The 22,256-nt window shown below is 43.0% G+C and overlaps 1 protein-coding gene across 1 annotated transcript in view; it reads left to right on the plus strand.

Moving 5' to 3' along the window:
* Positions 1-22,256, plus strand: part of SMAD6 (SMAD family member 6) — an 89,504-nt gene that overhangs the window by 56,511 nt on the left and 10,737 nt on the right. The window contains exon 3 of the mRNA XM_069766405.1: positions 12,951-13,019. Within this exon, the coding sequence (XP_069622506.1) occupies positions 12,951-13,019 (69 nt within the window). The remainder of the gene's footprint in view (positions 1-12,950; positions 13,020-22,256) is intronic.

Below are 22,256 nucleotides of genomic sequence, written 5' to 3' on the forward strand. Positions count from 1 at the left end.
GCAATGTACGACGCTGGAGCGATAATTTCATGACGTATGTGCGATGTAGAGGCCGTTGGTTACTATGCGCACATCGTATACAATATCGTGCACACCTTTGTTACACCATGCGATCATGCCGGGACACTAGACGACGAAAGAAAGTTTCAAACGATCTGCTACGACGTACGATTCTCAGCGGGGTCCCTGATCGCAGGAGCGTGTCAGACACTGCGAGATCGTAACTATATCGCTGGAACGTCACGGATATATCGCTGGAACGTCACAAATCGTGCCGTCGTAGCGATCAAAATGCCACTGTGTGACGGTACCCTTAAATAGCACTTGCGGCTGGATTCGCCAAGAGGCGGGCACATCTATAATCTCCTCCTGCTGTGTTTGTATCCCTTTTGTGATTCTCCTTACTTTTTAACATGTTTTTTTTAAATGATTTTATACTTTCCATTTGGCTGTATATCTACCGTATTTTTGTAGGTTTCTGATTTATTAGCCTAACCACTCGATTTCTGTACTCTTGATATAGGTGCATCATTATTATTATATAATTATTATGACTGCACATCCTATGCTTTCTTAATTTTGGCACCGCGTTGCTAGCTGCACCTTTAGTAACAATCCCAGATCATCTGCGTTTTGCTCGTTGGATCCGTGATTGGAGGCCCTTTTAGACATGGTCGGAAAAATGTTTGTTCCTGATTATCAACCTGTTTAAATATTTCCTTTGAGCTTATTTATATGTAATTTTAGAAATACCTGCAGAATCGCAGTGGTATAAGAATTGCAGAAAATCCATAACGTGGCGAGTAAGCCCTTATGGCCTGTGCACCCAGCATTATCACCTTTGCTAATTACTGAACGACTGCTTAAGAGTCCTTTTGGGTGCTGGCCGATTAATTTTGTGTGTTCATTAGGAATCTGATCCCTCTAATTAATTTTCACTTTGGAAACATCTGTTTTTTTGCCAGAGTTTTCCTTTACTGAACGCTGCTGGTCGTATCCGTACCACAGTTAATGTTAAGAATTAGTGGTGATCGTTTCTTAGTTTCCAGCTACTAAGGTCCAAACATTTGCGCTTCTTCAGCTCTCATACTTGTGCAAGACTTTCCTCCTGTTAATGGAGAAGGAACAATGTGGGTAACTTGTTAAAACAAAGTTTCTTGTGCTTCAGTAGCAGAGGGAGGAAGGAAGGAAACCTGCAGGAATAAACAACTTCAAGAATGTTAATGTGGGTAATTAAGTATGGTAACTATGAAGCATTTAAAGGCTTCGTGTAACCTTATCCTTCCAGTACCATGTTTCAGCCTGCTTTGTGGTCAGGGCAGTTGAAATTTTACATGCTACAGACAAAAGGAGGGGGTGGGTGTAACAGGAGGAGGGGATGTAGACCCTGCAGGCAGTGCCGCTTGCTCAGCAGGGATCCACTGGTGACTTGGTGACATCCCACTGAACCTCTGCATTTACCTGGATTATACAGTCTTCACTTGAACATCTGGCTGGGGATTACTCTTTGATGAATAAGTTAGATATCTGACAGGTTTGTTGGGATATTCCTACTTTTTTTGTTTGATGATTAAATGCATTCACCAATTTTCACATCATTACTTAAACTTATTGGGCTAGTACAAACAGATCCAACAATGTCCATATAATGCACCGAAGCTGTGATAATGAACAGTGTTGCAAAATTCTCTTTTACTGGAGATGTCCATTATGGCCGGTTCTTGGACTCTCTTGGCCTGTTTTATTGTCATGGCGTAAATATACTTAGGACCACTCTTAAAAAGACTGTGCCATTAATAGACCCCCAATCATATGTGCTCAAATGGTACATGAGCATCATGTTTTGGTTCCCCTCTCCATTAGTTGGGAGGGGAGACTGCTACCCCATCTAGAGGGCTCCATGCAAATATGGTCATCCATTTGTAACCCTCTCAGTGGACACTCTTATCCTTTCTCTTCAAAACTGGTTGCAGGCCAGTGCATTTGTATATAGCTTGAGCCATTTCAAACACGGCAATACCAAACATACTTTTGTTTACTTTGTTTTTCTGGCAAAATATTTTTGTTCTGTTTTTCATGCGCTGACACCTGGTAGACCCTGCTTTTTCCCCTTGACTTGAAGACTATTAATTGGCAACTACTGATAGGCTTAGAGTTAGCCCACTCCCTCAAATAACCATCTCTATACCACTGGTACTATTGACCACAGTATCTAAGGGGTTAATGAGCCGCAAAGTACAATATGACTACAGACTAACCTTTTGCATCAAGGTGTCTAGTATGATATACAGCAGACACCCAATGATGATGGTGGTGACTCTTCAGAGCTGAAGCCATCTTTGTGCCTTACACGTATGGTGGCTGGCAGGAAATCGGCTCAGACTGCGACGTACAGTGGATGTCTGAAAGGGGATTTAAAAAAAATTCTCTACAAATTCACCTACCACCAGTTATCCAGCAGCGTGGGAGAGATACTTCTCCACTCCAACACGCTATGTTCTGGCAAACTATGGCAAGATGTAGTGGGTGCAGGCACGCTCCTCAGTCAGCCTGCTCTCCGCTGTCCCAAGGAGCTCCAGTGCACCGCGGGCCGCAGATGACTGCGCCCTAATCTTTATGGGAGATGCGTCACTGTCCCTCGGATAGATATTTGGGAGGAGAATGATCCATCGGCATTTCATTGACTGCGCATTTTGTTTAATGAAGAAAACATACGGGATACCAAGTGCAGATAGGGTCTTATCCAAGGGAGGAACACCGTGTTATTTGAACAGTTCACCATTTTTCACCTATCGGGGTTGTATTAACCCACAACGACGGAATCAAGATGACTCAGCTGCTGCTGCACCCACAGAACGGGATTCCTGTCATACCGATCAATTGGTGGGAGAATGAAGGCGATAGTTCCACCTATAATATAAACCGCATGAACCTTCTCTGCTTCTACTGGTTTCTTGCCTTCTACTTAGCCCGGACCATCGCCCTCATTCTATCATTAATCATTGGAAAGATGGCTGTTGTTTTGATAATGGTTATCTAATCTGTGTGGGCAGCTTTAGGTAGGAGACAAGTTGTAGTCAGAGGTCTGGGTCTTAACCCCTTTACCCCCAAGGGTGGTTTGCACGTTAATGACCGGGCCAATTTTTACAATTCTGACCACTGTCCCTTTATGAGGTTATAACTCTGGAACGCTTCAACGGATCCCAGTGATTCTAACATTGTTTTCTCGTGACATATTGTACTTCATGACAATTGTAAAAATTCTTTGATAGTACCTGCCTTTATTTGTGAAAAAAACGGAAATTTGGCGAAAATTATGAAAATTTCGCAATTTTCCAACTTTGAATTTTTATGCAATTAAATCACAGAGATATGTCACACAAAATACTTAATAAGTAACATTTCCCACATGTCTACTTTACATCAGCACAATTTTGGAACCAAAATTTTTTTTGTTAGGGAGTTATAAGGGTTAAAAGTTGACCAGCAATTTCTCATTTCTACAACACCATTTTTTTTTTAGGGACCACATCTCATTTGAAGTCATTTTGAGGGGTCTATATGATAGAAAATACCCAAGTGTGACACCATTCTAAAAACTACATCCCTCAAGGTGCTCAAAACCATATTCAAGAAGTTTATTAACCCTTCTGGTGCTTCACAGGAATTTTTTGAATGTTTAAATAAAAATGAACATTTAACTTTTTTTCACAAAAAATTTAATTCAGCTCCAATTTGTTTTATTTTACCAAGGGTAACAGGAGAAAATGGACCCCAAACATTGTTGTACAATTTGTCCTGAGTATGCCAATACCCCACATGTGGGGGTAAACCACTGTTTGGGCGCATGGCAGAGCTCGGAAGCGAAGGAGCGCCATTTGACTTTTCAATGCAAAATTGACTGGAATTGAGATGGGACGCCATGTTTCGTTTGGAGAGCCCCTGATGTGCCTAAACATTGAAACCCCCCACAAGTGACACCATTTTGGAAAGTAGACCCCCTAAGGAACTTATCTAGAGGTGTGGTGAGCACTTTGACCCACCAAGTGCTTTACAGAAGTTTATAATGTAGAACCGTAAAAATAAAAAATCATATTTTTTTCACAAAAATTCTTTTCGCCCCCAATTTTTTATTTTCCTAAGGGTAAGAGAAGAAATTGGACCCCAAAAGTTGTTGTACAATTTGTCCTGAGTACGCTGATAGCCCATATGTGGGAGTAAACCACTGTTTGGGCGGATGGGAGAGCTCGGAAGGGAAGGAGCGCCATTTGACTTTTCAATGCAAAATTGACAGGAATTGAGATGGGACGCCATGTTTCGTTTGGAGAGCCACTGATGTGCCTAAACATTGAAACCCCCCACAAGTGACACCATTTTGGAAAGTAGACCCCCTAAGGAACTTATCTAGAGGTGTGGTGAGGAATTTGACCCACCAAGTGCTTCACAGAAGTTTATAATGCAGAGCCGTAAAAATAAAACAATAATTTTTTCCCACAAAAATTATTTTTTTAGCCCCCAGTTTTGTATTTTCCCGAGGGTAACAGGAGAAGTTCGACCCCACAATTTGTTGTCCAATTTGTCCTGAGTGCGCTGATACCCCATATGTGGGGGGGAACCACTGTTTGGGCGCATGGGAGGGCTCGGAAAGGAAGGAGCTCCATTTGGAATGAGGACTTAGATGGAATGGTCTGCAGGTGTCACATTGCATTTTCAGAGCCCCAAATGTACCTAAACAGTAGAAACCTCCCACAAGTGACACCATTTTGGAAACTAGACCCCCTAAGGAACTCATCTAGATGTGTTGTGATAGCTTTGAACCCCCAAATGTTTCACTACAGTTTGTAACGCAGAGCCGTGAAAATTAAAAAAAAAAATCTTTCCCCCCAAAATTATTTTTAGCCCCCAGTTTTGTATTTTCCCGAGGGTAAGAGGAGAAATTCGACCCCAAAAGTTGTTGTCCAATTTGTCCTGAGTACGCTGATACCCCGTATGTTGGGGGGAACCACCGTTTGAGCGCATGGCAGAGCTCGGAAGGGAAGGAGCGCCATTTGGAATGCAGACTTAGATGGAATGGTCTGCAGATGTCACATTGCGTTTGCAGAACCCCTAATGTACCTAAACAGTAGAAACCCCCCACAAGTGACCCCATATTGGAAACTAGACCCCCCAGGGAACTAATCTAGATGTGTTGTGGGAACTTTGAACCCCCCAAGTGTTTCACTACAGTTTATAACGCAGAGCCGTGAAAATAAAAAATCTTTTTTTCCCACAAAAATATTTTTTAGCCCCCAGTTTTGTATTTTCCCAAGCGCAACAGGAGAAATTGGACCCCAAAAGTTGTTGTCCTATTTGTCCTGAGTACGCTGATACCCCATATGTTGGGGTAAACCCCTGTTTGGGCACACGGGAGAGCTCGGAAGGGAAGAAGCACTGTTTTACATTTTCAACGCAGAATTGGCTGGAATTGAGATCGGACGCCATGTCGCGTTTGGAGAGCCCCTGATGTGCCTAAACAGTGGAAACCCCACAATTATAACTGAAACCCTAACACACCCCTAACCCTAATCCCAACGGTAACCCTAACCACACCTCTAACCCTGACACACCCCTAACCCTAATCCCAAACCTATTCCCAACTGTAAATGTAATCTAAACCCTAACTGTAACTTTAGCCCCAACCAGAACCCTAACTTTAGCCCCAACCCAAACTGTAGCCCTAGCCCTAACCCTGGCCCTAGCCCTAATGGGAAAATGGAAATAAATACATTTTTTTAATTTTTCCCTATCTAAGGGGGTGATGAAGGAGGGTTTGATTTACTTTTATAGTGGGTTTTCTAGCGGATTTTTATGATTGGCAGCTGTCACACACTGAAAGACGCTTTTTATTGCAAAAAATATTTTTTGCGTTACCACATTTTGAGAGCTATAATTTTTTCCATATTTTGGTCCACAGAGTCATGTGAGGTCTTGTTTTTTGCGGGACGAGTTGACGTTTTTATTGGTAACATTTTCGGGCACGTGACATTTTTTGATCGCTTTTTATTCCGATTTTTGTGAGGCAGAATGACCAAAAACCAGCTACTCATGAATTTCTTTTGGGGGAGGCGTTTATACCGTTCCGCGTTTGGTAAAATTGATAAAGCCGTTTTATTCTTCGGGTCAGTACGATTACAGCGATACCTCATTTATATCATTTTTTTATGTTTTGGCGCTTTTATACGATAAAAACTATTTTATAGAAAAAATAATTATTTTTGCATCGCTTTATTCTCAGGACTATAACTTTTTTATTTTTTTCCTGATGATGCTGTATGGTGGCTCGTTTTTTGCGGGACAAGATGACGTTTTCAGCGGTACCATGGTTATTTATATCTGTCTTTTTGATCGCGTGTTATTCCACTTTTTGTTCGGCGGTATGATAATAAAGCGTTGTTTTTTGCCTCGTTGTTTTGTTGTTTTTTTTTTTCTTACGGTGTTTACTGAAGGGGTTAACTAGAGGGCCAGTTTTATAGGTTGGGCCGTTACGGACGCGGCGATACTAAATATGTGTACTTTTATTGTTTTTTTTTATTTATTTAGATAAAGAAATGTATTTATGGGAATAATTTTTTTTTTTTTTTTTTTTTCATTATTTTGGAATATTTTTTTTTTACACATTTGAAAATTTTTTTTTTTAACTTTTTTACTTTGTCCCGGGGGGGACATCACAGATCGGTGATCTGACAGTGTGCACAGCACTCTGTCAGATCACCGATCTGAGAGCAGTGCAGGCTGCTTCACAGTGCCTGCTCTGAGCAGGCTCTGTGAAGCCACCTCCCTCCCTGCAGGACCCGGATCCGCGGCCATCTTGGATCCGGGCCTGGAGCAGGGAGGGAGGGAGGTAAGACCCTCACAGCATCGCGATCACATCGCGTTGCTGCGGGGGGCTCAGGGAAGCCCGCAGGGAGCCCCCTCCCTGCGCGATGCTTCCCTGCACCGCCGGCACATCGCGATCATCTTTGATCGCGGTGTGCCAGGGGTTAATGTGCCGGGGGCGGTCCGTGACCGCTCCTGGCACATAGTGCCGGATGTCAGCTGCGATAGGCAGCTGACACCCGGCCGCGATCGGCGGCGCTCCCCCCGTGAGCGCCGCCGATCGCGCTGGACGTACTATCCCGTCCATGGTCATAGGGGCCCACCCCACATGGACGGGATAGTACGTCCGATGTCAGAAAGGGGTTAAGGTACCGTCACACTAAGCGACGCTGCAGCGATACCGACAACGATGTCGATCGCTGTTTGGTCGCTGGAGAGCTGTCACACAGACAGCTCTCCAGCGACCAACGATCCTGAAGTTCCCGGGTAACCAGGGTAAACATCGGGTTACTAAGCGCAGGGCCGCGCTTAGTAACCCGATGTTTACCCTGGTTACCGTTGTAAATGTAAAAAAACAAACACTATATACTTACATTCCCGGTGTCTGGTCAGGTCTGTCGCCTTCAGCTTCCAGCACTGACTGAGCGCCGTAAAGTACAGCTTTGACGTCACCGCTGTGCTCTGCTTTACGGCTGGCCGGCGCTTACGAGTCAGTGCGGGAAGCTGAAGGCGAGGGACATGACCAGACACCGGGAATGTAAGTATGTAGTGTTTGTTTTTTTACATTTACAACGGTAACCAGGGTAAACATCGGGTTACTAAGTAACATAGTAACATAGTTAGTAAGGCCGAAAAAAGACATTTGTCCATCCAGTTCAGCCTAACCAGTGCGGCCCTGGTTACCCGGGTGCTGAAGTCCCCCTGCAGCACCCGGGTAACCAGGGTAAACATCGGGTTACTAAGTGCAGGGCCGTGCTTAGTAACCCGATATTTACCCTGGTTACCATTGTAAAAGTTAAAAAAAAAACACTACATACTCACATTCTGATGTCTGTCACGTCCCCCGCCGTCAGCTTCCCTGCACTTTCTGTGTCAGCGCCGGCCGTAAAGCAGAGCACAGCGGTGACGTCGTAGTGTTTTTTTTTTTACTTTTACAATGGTAACCAGGGTAAATATTGGGTTACTAAGTGCGGCCCTGCACTTAGTAACCCGATGTTTACCCTGGTTACCAGTGACGACATCGCTGAATCGGCGTCACACACGCCGATTCAGCGATGTCAGCGGGAGATCCAGCGACAAAATTAAGTCCTGGACTTTCCCCAGTGACCAACGATCTCCCAGCAGGGGCCTGATCGTTGGTCGCTGTCACACGTAACGATTTAGTTAACGATATCGTTGCTACGTCACAAAAAGCAACAATATCGTTAATGATATCGTTATGTGTGACGGTACCCTTAGTCTCCTTTTCCTTTTCAATCATGTTCACGCTAACATTGGGTGTACATGAGTATGGATGGTTTGGCAGAAATACAGTTAGGTCCATATATATTTGGACAGAGACAATATTTTTCTAATTTTGGTTATAGACATTACCACAATAAATTTTAAGCAAAGCAATTCAGATGCAGTTGAAGTTCAGACTTTCAGCGTTCATTTGAGGGTATCCACATTAAAATTGGATGAAGGGTTTAGAAGTGTCAGCTCCTTAACATGTGCCACCCTGTTTTTAAAGGGGCCAAAAGTAATTGGACAGATTCAATAATTTTAAATAAAATGTTCATTTTTAGTACTTGGTTGAAAACCCTTTGTTGGCAATAACTGCCTGAAGTCTTGAACTCATGGACATCACCAGACGCTGTGTTTCCTCCTTTTTGATGCTCTGCCAGGCCTTCACTGCGGTGGTTTTCAGTTTCTGTTTGTTTGTGGGCCTTTCTGTCTGAAGTTTAGTCTTTAACAAGTGAAATGCATGCTCAATTGGGTTGAGATCAGGTGACTGACTTGGCCATTCAAGAATATTCCATTTCTTTGCTTTAATAAACTCCTGGGTTGCTTTGGCTTTATGTTTTGGGTCATTGTCCATCTGTAGCATGAAACGACGACCAATCAGTTTGGCTGCATTTGGCTGGATCTGAGCACACAGTATGTCTCTGAATATCTCAGAATTCATTCGGCTGCTTCTGTCCTGTGTCACATCATCAATAAACACTAGTGACCCAGTGCCACTGGCAGCCATGCATGCCCAAGCTATCACACTGCCTCCGCCGTGTTTTACAGATGATGTGGTATGCTTTGGATCATAAGCTTTACCACGCCTTCGCCATACTTTTTCTCTTTCCATCATTCTGGTAGAGGTTGATCTTGGTTTCATCTGTCCAAAGAATGTTCTTCCAGAACTGTGCTGGCTTTTTTAGATGTTTTTTAGCAACGTCCAGTCTAGCCTTTTTATTCTTGATGCTTTTGAGTGGCTTTCACCGTGCAGTGAACCCTCTGTATATACTTTTATGCAGTCTTCTCTTTATGGTAGATTTGGAAATTGATACGCCGACCTCCTGGAGAGTGTTGTTCACTTGGTTGGCTGTTGTGAAGGGGTTTCTCTTCACCATGGAGATTATTCTGCGATCATCCACCACTGTTGTCTTCCGTGGGCGCCCAGGTCTTTTTGCATTGATGAGTTCACCAGTGCTTTCTTTCTTTCTCAGGATGTACCAAATTGTAGATTTTGCCACTCCTAATATTGTAGCAATTTCTCGGATGTTTTCTTTCTGTTTTAGCAGCTTAAGGATGGCTTGTTTCACCTGCATGGAGAGCTCCTTTGACTGCATGTTTACATCACAGCAAAACCTTCCAAATGCAAGCACCACACCTCAAATCAACTCGAGGCCTTTTATCTGCTTAATTGAGAATGATATAACAAAGGGATTGCCCACACCTGTCCATGAAATAGCCTTGGAGTCAATTGTCCAATTACTTTTGGTCCCTTTAAAAACAGGGTGGCACATGTTAAGGAGCTGAAACTCCTAAACCCTTCATCCAATTTTAATGTGGATACCCTCAAATGAAAGCTGAAAGTCTGAATTTCAACTGCATCTGAATTGTTTTGTTTAAAATTCATTGTGGTAATGTCTAGAACCAACATTAGAAAAATGTTGTCTCTGTCCAAATATATATGGACCTAACTGTAGCTATGTCTGTGTATACTTTGGGTTTTTCAGGCAAATTCCAAATGGAACCCACCTATAAAAGCACTAAAAATAAAAACTGCAAGAAAGAATGCACAGCAATGTCAAAACAATTTGCTTGACTTAAGTGTCCCATCTTTTATAACTACTTTAACCGTTTCAAGCTTTAAAATTTGTGACGTGGGTATTAGACATGACTGACTCGTCCATTCCTTTGGCTACTTCCTTCAATGCTATGTATGGAACAGAAAAATAAACCAGTGGCGAAACCACCGCAAAAGACATCCGATGATACTCTCCAGGGAAAACCCCACTGATGGTTTCCTAAAGTATCTACTGCTTCAAAAACTATATAAAGATGCACATACGCATAGGCCCCGATTCATTAAAATTGGCATTTTGTGCGCTATTTTTAATAATGGACATGCAGTAATAAGATGTGCTGAAGTCATTAAGACTAGGTTTGTTTTTTTTGTCCTGATGAAGAGATCCTACGTTAACCTCGAAACGCATAGACTCTGTAAACCTGCTAAAATAAAGTTTTCAAGGAAAATATTCGTGTGATATATTAATCAGCAGCGCATCCTGTGACACTTCACCCGGATATGTTCTTTCTCGAAGTCATTAAGAGGCACACGCCACTTAATGGGCTCAGTGTAACTTGCCTATCTCTGGCGTGCGTCTCCACTTGCTGAAGTAAGATTTCTGACATACGAAATGTCTCCATTTTTCATGGAATTCATGACATTGTGGCTCCTCCTCAGCTTCGCCCATTTTGACGGCAATAGTAGGAAGTCGCATGATAACGCCAAAAGTCGTAAAATGTTTGCAGAACTTCATTGTGCAAAAAAATAGCGACTTTTACGCTTCACAGTTTGCTGAATTGGGACTTTAGAGTACAAGTACTATGGTTTTAAAAAGGTTTTTACTTGCAAACTACTACTCATTGCGTTGAAAGTAGATTAATTTGTAATGTATAATTTCTCACCTATTTGTGGATCTATTGTTCTGTCTGTATGGATTTCATGATATCTGGTCCTTCAGGGGTTTTTTTTTCTGATGATTGACTTATATAGTAATAAATGTAGATAGCAAATGGATCTAGACACCTGTAGAAGAATCTCTGTATACATGAGTGGGACTTTTGAAAAACTCACTTTTTTTTTTAGAAAAACCTCTTTGGCTGCCATAGATAGACCATAATGTGACTGATATTGCTAGTCATTTGTCATTGGTAACAAATCGATCATTTCCGCTCCGCGGGCCTGATTTGTCAGACATTGTTACTGGAAATGAATCTATAATCTAAACATGGAGATGTCTTCAGGTGGATCCAGTTATGAAACCTTCGTAAATTTTAGGAGAGGAGGGTTAATCCTGTCACCACCCAATAAGTCTACACTGATGAGACCAAAAGGAGTACATGGTTGAAATTAATGTGTAGCATTTATTAGATTTTTAGCTGTTCTAGATTGCCTTCTTTCCTTCTTTGAAGCTTTATAACGATTGTCATCTACCATTTTATTGGTGTTGCATATACGCTTACGCCTACTTTAATGATGTTACATAAAAGGCACCTGCTATGACCCGAGACGCTGTGGTGACCGGTTTTATACCTTCCCAAATTAAATTGATTTGTTTATTTCAAGATTGAAAATGAGCTTTGGTTGATGGGTTCTCCTAATATTGAGGCTCTACTTTAGATCCTTATTTTGACAAAACACTGTGGTCTGTAGTTCTATTCTTGGCGTTAAATATACTGCACACCTGACAAGACTGATGCACCCCATGCATCAATGGTGTCCCTCAAAATTCATGAAGATCCTAGAGAAAACTGATCCTGCAGAGTTTTTCTTTTTTTTTTACTGTTATGAAATGGAAGCCTAGACTTATGTAAACTGAGACTTATGGAGACATGAAAATGTGTGTTTTTTCTAGTGTCCTGATCGGGTTGGTGGGTGGCGTAAGCTAGCACCATGCTGTCTTGACAGTATTTATTATGCTTTGCTTATGTAGCTCCATTATATTCCGCAGCACTTTACAGGCATTGTCGTTACTGTCCCCATTGTGGCTCACAATCTATAGTCCCTATCAGTTTGACTTTGGAGGAAACCTGTGCAATGCGGGAAAAAACAATGGCATAAGACACATCGGTATAATCAATAGTCCATTTATCCAAAATTCACAAATATAGTCAATATTATCCAGGCATTTTCATGGAAATGGTAATAAGAAATCCAAATGTATCCAGTGTAGACGATCTATTCACTCCCGAGAGCAACAGTAAAGGCAGAAACGCCACATCACGTGTCTGTACAGGGGGAGGATCCCCAAAATCTGACCGCAGGTGCAGCCCTTCTCCATGTCAAGTGGCGTCTCTGCCTATACTGTTCCTCTCTGGAGCGAATAGATCGTCTACTCCGGATACATTTGGATTTGCTTCACCGTGGTGAATATGGTGATTATTTCCTATTGCCATTTTTAGGAAAAAGTCAGGTAATATTGACTATTTGTGAATTTTGGATAAATAGGATATAAATCAATATTCCATGTGTTTTGAGCCTTTTTTCCCAAGATATTTGGCAGTTTTTGGGACGTCTGTATAACGACATTACCAAGACAAGGTGTTCGTTTGAAATTGGTCTAAGGTCTTTCTTTTTGCTTCATCAGAAAACACCTGTGAACCCATTGTTAGAACATAGAAACTCCTTACAGATGTTGTTTTTGGTGGGATCTTATCCCAGGACCCCAGCACTGCAAAGCAACCGTGCTAACTACTGAGCCAGCAGTTTACACTTCAACTGCTTCTGACAATAACCGAGCCTTGTGATCTTATATTTAGTATTTTTTGCCCAGTCTCTCCTTTGATTTAGAAAATGCTATTTGGTGAACTAAATGTTGCACTTCTTTTTACAGATCTTTCTGATTCATACACTGAAATGGATGCTTCAAGTTCAATGTGTATCACTGCTGGTGATGTCTCAGGTATGTCCAAAGTTTGTTGTGAACACCTAACACCCTTCTTTCTTCCCGATGTGTTAGACCAAAAAACATTCCGTAGGCGATACTACTGCCTGATATAGTCATGTGCTGATTGCTCTTAGTATATACGCAGAAGATGATGGTTGTGGTTCATGACTGGACTGCCTCACGATGTCTCCATTTCAACTGCCAATGGGTGTCTCTGGTGCTGGTCTGGTGCCTCCCTTCTTTTGATGCCGCTCTCCTGTCCTTTGTTGTTCCTCGGCATTGTGCATTGCTCCTGTGCAGGCCTACTTCTTTTGCCTTGACTAGGGCAGAGTAAACTACTGTAATGCGCATGTTTCTGTGCTCTCTGACCTTTCCCTGCGTATGCGCACAGCAGTGCTTTGCTTTGCCCTGGTCAGGCCCGAGAACAACGCCTGCGCAGGAGCTTGGTGTCGGTGAACACACTGTGAATGATGTAGCACGGTTCATCCATACGAGGCACAGAAGGAAGACCGCATCGAAAGAAGGGGGGCGCCAGACCAGGATCAGCGACACCCATTGGACCTGACTGCCCTGCAGGTGAGTATAATAAAAGATTTATTTCTTTTGTTGCATGCCGGCTTGGGGCAATAATACAGCATATTAGAATGCTGTATATCAGGGCAGAAAGGTGTCTCATATGGGACAAACCTGGTGACAGGTCCCCTTTAACTCACAGCACAGGAGTGAGCAGTGCAGGTGTTCTGTACTGACCTGAGCAATTCTGATCAGTTTAGGGCTAGGGAAGTTGGCTTAGAGTGTGTGGCCAGCTCCTAGACTTGTTAGAACTATGACGTGTTTTGTAGTGAAGTTATAGAAATTAGAGAAAATAGTTTAAAGTTTAGGCAGAATGTAGAGAGAGGAGGGTCTGGATAAGCCAGCCTTTCTGTGATGTCATAGCCTTAATGTTTTAAGTGTCTGGCAGGCTCTGAGGAGTCTTTCTGCTTGATTTCTTGTCTTCTCCTGGAAGAGCCCTGCACACGTCCAAATGAGCTGGGACGTATGGTTGCCTGTCATGCTTTAAACATGTGAGTGTTGCTTTTTCTCATTTATTCCCTTTATGTTATAATTACCCTTGTACATATTTGCAATTGTCTCATTTGTAACATCTTTGTAAAATATTTTGATAAAACACTGCCTGAAACTTTTGATGGGGTATATTATTTAATACCAGTTCTTTCTCCTGTTCTAAACCGTACCCTAAGTCTCTTGAAGGGAAAATACGCTACTGTTACTGTTGTGTTGGGTTAGCTTCGGACTCGGTTAATCGAAGCTGGTGGCAGCGAGCGTGTGCTGACTTTTGGGGTTATGCTGAAGCGACTGTGGCATTGCTAATTATTGTTCCTGCCTGAGTGGGAGTATTTTATCGCGTCGCTGCAGCGTGCCCAATAGCCAGTACATAGCAGGCAGCCTTTCTGGCGACTAATTACCCAGGGTGCAGTACCTAATCTGACCTGAGAGTAAGGGGGGCGCCAGAGAGCTGCAAGTGTTAAGTGGTACTGTAAGTGGGATATACATAAATCCCTGCAGTTCGTGGTATATAGAAAAGCAGTGGGATACCTAGAATAAGCCCCTGCTGTAAACTAAGACGTCAATAGCCCTGGGTGTGTTGTTTCATCACATTGTAGCAGTGGAGGGATAACTAAGATAAGCCCCCCTGCACATGTGATAGCCGTCTGTTGGCCTCAAGTCACCTCAATCTGTGACGTAGGGGTGACGGTCACGGTGGGAATCCTGACCAATTGGTGACAGCGGTCAGGGGAATCGTGACAATTGGAGGTCATTGACTTGACTGCGATTTGTTCAGGCCTCATCTTTCTGGAGTTCTCATATTTAATTGCTGTTACACCAACCTGGCCTAGTCACCTAATGGTTAGATTTGTTGGCATAATGCAATGGGTTTAGGCTTCAAACCCCAAAAAGTGTCTCCCATAATACCCATCTTACCAATATGCAAACAATTTTTTACAACCATTCTATTCTCTGGCGACCAATCAAAATGTTCATTTATGCAGGTTTGAAGTGATAAATACGGTAAGTCTAATTAAATGATCTAATATTGCCAGCAGCAGCTCTGTGTGGGAATGAATGATCCCTTTTCCATTCACAAAATGTGCTTACAAGGGGCATAGAAGTCAGATGACATGGCATGTAAATACCATTTTATCAGTGTTGGTTATTATTGTCTGTGATAACACGTATCTAGACACTTAAAAACATGCGATCTCTTTTGTTTCGTGCTAACTGTGTATATGTGGACGAGGCGCTGTACGGCAAACAACTTGACCTAGTGGTTTTATTTTTCTAAAGTTGGTGGACATCCAGATGTCCTGTTTCGGTTGTTACATCCGAGTGTATGGGCTCCAGTAGTGTTACTTAGATTTTCTACTTAATGACAAGGTTGACCCTACAATGTTGCAATTACTAGTTTTATTATTTTAGTAGAAAGTATTGAAACCTCCATTATCTACAACAGTCATGACATTAATAGATCTTTTAATACAATCACAAAGAGATGCCTGAGCCAATCCCTAGTCTTTATGGGGACAGGTCCAGACAGCATGAAGTCATTAGAGGAGTGGGAGGAAGACCGTGTTTGACAAGGGATGAGGTAGGATCAGAATTGTACATGCATTTCGTTGTTACCCACACAGACAGTGCACAAAATGCTTAATGTAAAGTTTACTGCAATCCTGTCTGCAATATGGAATCTCTGGCCGCAGCTGCATATATTCCTGTTTATTGATTATAGGGGATCCCGTAGGAAAGGAAATGCAACAACATTACGCAAGACATTCATTAATTACACTGAAGGATGGTACAATCTTCAACTACATGCTGCCAACTTCTGGTTTTGTTTTTTAAGAATACATACTTAACTCCTTAACGACCACCGATATGCCTTTTAACGGCAGCAGAAATAAGGGTATTTAGGGTAGCATCGGAAAATTTCCAGGGTCTCAACTACTGAGGGTAGCTGAGACCCCAGAGAACATGATTCAAGTTGGTTTTTACCATCCCCAGTGTTGCGATCGCCGTTTCATCGAATAACGGCGACAGCAGAAAGAAAAAGTCTGATTTCTCATTTATGGTATTTCTCTCTCCTCTTATATGATCTATCATGCCAGATAAGAGAAAATGGGGTTTCCCGAGCCCCACTTTTACCTCTGACATTCCCAGATCCACCCGGCGGGAAGAAAATGGCGGGCACATGCTCAGTGCGCCCACCGAGATCTGACGGCCGGCACCTGGGAACAATAGAAGATTTTTCCTATTGGTTCATTTTGATCTCTGTGATGGGGTCTATCACAATGATCAAAATAAAAAAATATATTAAATCAAACCCCCCTTTATCACCCCATAGTTTGGTAAAAATAAATAAATAAAAATCTATTTTCCATTTTTCGGTTGGAGGGTTGGGGTTGGAGCCAGGGTTGGGCCTAGGGATAGGGTTGGGCTTAGGGGTGTTGTTGGGGTTGGGATGGTTTCCACTGTTTAGGTATATCAGGGGGTCTCCAAACGCAGCATGGCGCCCGTCAATGATTCCAGCCAATTTTGCGTTCAAAAGGTCAAACGGTGCTCCCTCCCTTCTATGATTCTCTGATTTAAGGGGACACAAGTTAAAAGTTTAAAAATTGCAAAACTTTCAACATTTTTGACAAATTTCCTTTTTTTTTTTTTCATAAGTAAACGCAAGTCATATCAAAAAACTTTTACCACTAACATGAAGCACAATATGTTATCAAAAAGCTTTCTCAGAAACTGTGGGATCCGTTAAAGTGTTCCAGAGCTATAATCTCATAGTGACATTGGTCATTAAGTACATAAGGGGTTAAACTGGCTGAAACCTTAAATAAATGATGACTGAACATACTGATCTAATGTGTATAAGGGCTATGTCGCTTTCCCTGCCACCCCTATGGCAGACTTCAGAGGAAATGAGGATTGGATTTTAACTACCCGTTTTTTTGTTTTCATAAGTTACTACCATAGGCATTCTTTTACTGAGAACACATGCTCGCTCAGTTGAAGCGAGCATGAATGTGTTCATGGAGGGTGGCGGATGGACCAGACGAGAGAGTTTAACCGGCAGCTATTTAATGAGTGTGGATATACACAATAGATGCATATATTGGCCTGAAGACTATGTAATGTGTATAGGGGCCTGATGGCAGACGTTCGGGGAGTTAAGCATCAGTTGAATTTCATGGATTCGATCCTTTTACTCTCAGTAAACTGCGGCCAGACTCCTCAAGTGACAGCAAGTTCTCCATACACATTAGCTAAAGTTGGCTGAACCTGCCGACATTGCTGTACACATTAAAGGGACGTTCGGACAACAACCGTCTAATGGGTCTTTAATCTTCTCTTCCTGTGGAAAACACATGTTCACATGGCTGATTAGTGCATGTATTGTATGTAAGGGTCTGGAGAGAGAACCATTGTCTGAACAAGTGCTGAGTGGGGCGTCATGTGTATGACCAGCCTAGATCAGCGGAGATGACAAAAATCAGATCCCAGAGCCCCAAGCTGCAGAAATGCACAAGCTTTGTATCACCAGGACCTGGTTTAGCCTGCTTCTAATGGATTCGGTCCAGACTTTTATTCCAGCATTGTTTGTTTAGTTTTTTCATCTTTGCCTTTCCAATGAGGCACTGCTAATTGCATCTTTTTGTATTAAATGATACATTTAACAGACTGTGCCCCCCAATCTGAGATGAGTAGAAAGGAGCACCTGTCGGATAGGACGCCTCTGATACTCAAATTATTTCTACATTGCTTCATACGGTGTCTTGAGTCCATTATTATAGTGTTCAGCCTGTGTGGCAGACATACACTATGGGAAATTGGGGGCAGCCCTCTTGGCTTGTTGTTTTTTTTGTCTTTCCAGATAGTGGGCTCCCTGTGTGTTCAGCAGTTGTTTATTGCCTCTGCTTGGTAAAGTCAACTACATGCTTTATGTGTGTTAAATGTCATGTCAGGCATTTCTTCACACGGTGTAAATGCTTTTTAAGGACAGGCCCCCTGGTTCTCCTCTGTTATTGTCTTGGAAGTTTTAAGCCCTGAGAAACAGGAAGCCCATTGTCCTGTATAGCGCCTTGAATATCCCCAGTCGCCAGCAATCCTAATGGCCTTTCCTATGGCGTGAAGTTTTCGATGGGGGGGGGGGGGGGATACTATAAATAGATCACGTGCATCTAAATGACATTGAGTACCCTACTGTCATTCATTAGTTCATCATTCGTCAGCCCGGACAGACTTCCCGGCTTCTACAGCTGTTTTTATAAGGAATCCACATGCACACTCGCTCATAAATAATATTACACTTTTTAATATTACAATTTTTCTTATGAAAGTAAATATTCAACAAAGTATTCATAGTGAGTTTATTAAATATTAACAGATAATATTGATCTTTTTAGTTTTGGGGTCGATACATGTCTTCCTACTCAACACAATTGTATCTGCCCCACGACTCTAGAGTCTTCCCCCCCAAAACAAAGGGGACTGGACTAAACCAGAGGTAGCAAAGAATAAACCTTCCAGCTTATTTATTATGCTTGTTTATATAGCGCCATCGTACGTTCTGGAGAGCTTTACATACAATATCATCACTTGCTGTCCATGTTGGGGCTCAAGGTCCAAATTCTACGATGTAGAGAGAGGGGCTGTTAATAAGAACCAGTGCAAAAAGGCATACGTACATTTCCATTAGGTGTATGGCATATTTTTCTCCAAAACTTGTTCAGACGCTTTCCATACATACATGCATGTATATTTGTTCAGACTCCTGCCATATACATGCATTCATTCATTCATACATACATACATGCATGCATGCATACGCTTGTATGTATGTAAAGTAGAAGCCACTATGGAAGGTGGCTCCCCTAGAAGTCAGTATCGGAGCTTTGCAGCATGATCAGGGAGGAATGACGAGCATCAAACTCTACAGACATCATGTTTCGGGGTGATTGCCCCTCATCAGTCTTAAGTTGAGTGACATCCTTGAGGCAACCTGGGAGATGAACTTCTTGACTTCTGAGTTTTTGAAAATTTGTTTAGTTCTAAGAAGGGCTTATTCATATACTTATCTCCGATAGACCATTGTGTGTACTTCATACTTAGTTGGTCCAGGACCTTCCCCTACGATTAAATAGATGTAACGACTATTATTGCGCTGTGGTACGTCTTGTACCCGGTGGTTTGACTTTTGCCAAGTGTTCATCGATGTACAGTACAGGCCTCTCGCTAAGGCCATGTTCACATGTCCAGGAATCATCCTTTAGAACAGATCCCTCAACAATCCGTTGACAAAAAAAAGTTGCAGCCACAACTTTTTTGTTCGGCCATCTATTTGAAACTGATCCAGTAAGCCAAAAATGGATCCTTTTCAAATGAAATAAAAATGGACGGCTAAGTAACGGATCCGCTTTCCATGGACTTTAATGTTAAAAAGCCTAATCCAATTGAAATCAGTTTGTTTTGGCGGAAAAAAAAAAATTGGCGTCTGCACATCTTTGTCAGCGGCTGGCTGCTGGATCCGTTCTAACGGGCGATTACTGGACATGTGAACATGGCACTAAAGCAAAATATATGCAAGGCTAATTCAGATGAATGTGTCTGTGCAAAGGTTTCTCCACTGAAACTGGGCATTAGATTTACTATGAGAATTTCGGTTGAGTGGATTCATCTGTCTGATTTATGAACGGCAGCTCTATAACCTGTGAAGGAATGTGAATGGAATAGTCAGAATGTGTAACTTACTGACGCTCACTGAAGATCAATGGGAGGACTTTCCATAGTAGATGAAGGGAGCAACACTAGACTCCTTCACTAAGAGGTGTTCGTATTTCCTAGCCCCTCAGTTGCCCTGTGTTCCTCTGCCCCCTGCTTAGACTTTTTTTTGCCTACACTTTGCTTTTCTGACCCACCTTTCAAATAGTCATTTCTTCCGCTCCCCCACCCAACATTCCTCGTCCAGGCTCCAGTTAAATTCCTCTTGTTTTACTTTCTCCCTTGCTCCATTGATGTACTCCTCCCCTCCTATACATTCCTCTGCTTCCCCCCCAGATCTCTCCAGCCCTTGCCTCTGTAGAAGACGTGCCCTGCTCAGCACAGGCAGGATATGGAAGCAATGCAGAATGGAGCCAGCGATTTCACACTGCTCAGCCTGTGCTTGGGATGAGGCTGCTGCGGGATGTTTATTTGAGGGCAGGGTAACCTCAGACAAACATCCTGCTTTTATTCTGCCTTTAAACCAAAACCTCTGCACAGACGTGACCGCAGGGTCCTGAACGTGCAAGGAAGGGAGTACGAGTGTGCGCCTGTAGGGCTTCTACTGTACCCCTATGTGTGACCGCAGGATCCTGAACGTGTAAGGAAGGGAGTACGAGTGTGCACCTGTAGGGCTTCTACTGTACCCCTACGTATGACCGCAGGGTCCTGAACGTGCAAGGAGGGGAGTACGAGTGTGCGCCTGTAGGGCTTCTACTGTACCCCTACGTATGACCGCAGGATCCTGAACGTGTAAGGAGGGGAGTACGAGTGCGTGCCTGTAGGGCTTCTACTGTACCCCTACGTATGACCGCAGGATCCTGAACGTGTAAGGAGGGGAGTACGAGTGCGTGCCTGTAGGGCTTCTACTGTACCCCTTTGTGTGACCGCAGGGTCCTGAACGTGTAAGGAGGGGAGTACGAGTGCGTGCCTGTAGGGCTTCTACTGTACCCCTACGTTGGACTGCAGGGTCCTGAACGTGCAAGGAGGGGAGTACGAGTGTGCGTCTGTAGGGCTTCTACTGTACCCCTACGTTGGACTGCAGGGTCCTGAACGTGCAAGGAGGGGAGTACGAGTGTGCACCTGTAGGGCTTCTACTGTACTCCTTTGTGTGACCGCAGGATTCTGAACGTGCAAGGAGGGGAGTAAGAGTGTGCCCCTGTACGGCTTCTACTGTACCCCTACGTATGACCGCAGGGTCCTGAACGTGCAAGGAGGGGAATAAGAGTGTGCCCCTGTAGGGCTTCTACTGTACCCCTATGTATGACCGCAGGGTCCTGAACGTGCAAGGAGGGAAGTACGAGTGTGCCCCTGTAGGGCGTGTCCCTGTGTGTACAGTACTCCTATGTGTGCACTACTATTCCGCTAACTAACAAAGTATCTCTATGTATGGCCAGCTTTATAGAGTCCCCCATAAAAGTGCTCCCTGCTGCAACATGAACGAAACATGGGAGCTCAGCCTAAGTATGGCTGGTAAAACCTCTAATTAACAAATTCGAAATGGTAAAAAAAAAAAAAAAAAAAAGTTTCTATACTTGAATGTTAATAAACCATAGGAAATTTAGATTGTGTGCTCCAATGGAAATGGTGATGATGTCTGTAATGAGCTGCTGTTCTATAGAAGTAAGCAAAAAAAAAATAATGGCAATATTCCTAAAGCTGCTCAACGTTGAAAAAAAAAAAATCTAACCAGTGCAATGGATGTAATGGGCCAATGCAGTTTTTTTTTCCCCCTGGATGTTCAATTTTGATGTGGTCCATGATCCTAAATCAGCTGAAAAGAGCTAAAAAAGGACCGATCGATAGGAAATTGTATTTATCTGAACGAGCTCACTGGTATCAGATGCTCAGTGAACTCATTGTGAAGCTAGCAATTGATATTGCAACTCCTAGTTTATAGAAGACTAGATGGTGGCCCGATTCCAACGCATCGGGTATTCTAGAATATGCATGTCCACGTAAATGGGGCAAAGTTTTTAAAGAGACCCAATTGAGAAAAATGATTTGTGCTCTCGATTTACATGGATTTAAGTGAGAAAAGAAAATGTCCCTAAGGGCTACTGACCCTTTAGGATATGTGCAGACGATCCGGAAGTCGCAGTGCTTTTGATGCAGCGCTTGTTTGCTGACGTCTATGGAACGTAGGTGAAGCCACATGTGATCACAGAATCGTGTGGAATCACCGCATCCAACACATTCTCTGGGTGAGATTTATACTGTGGAGACTGAGTGTCTCCGGAAGAGAAATTGACATGCTGCGGTCTGGAGAGACGCAACACATGTCTGTCTCTGCGGGTGATCCGCAGGCGTTGGTGGACACATAGTGGACATGGGATTTCCAGAAATCCCATCCACTATGCTGTAACATCTGGACGCTTCACAAGTCCAACCCGCAGCATTTACTGATGGTGTGCACCTACCCTAATATATTGGAAAACC

This window comes from Ranitomeya imitator, chromosome 4 (genome assembly GCF_032444005.1).
Source record: "Ranitomeya imitator isolate aRanImi1 chromosome 4, aRanImi1.pri, whole genome shotgun sequence".
NCBI lineage: Eukaryota > Metazoa > Chordata > Amphibia > Anura > Dendrobatidae > Ranitomeya > Ranitomeya imitator.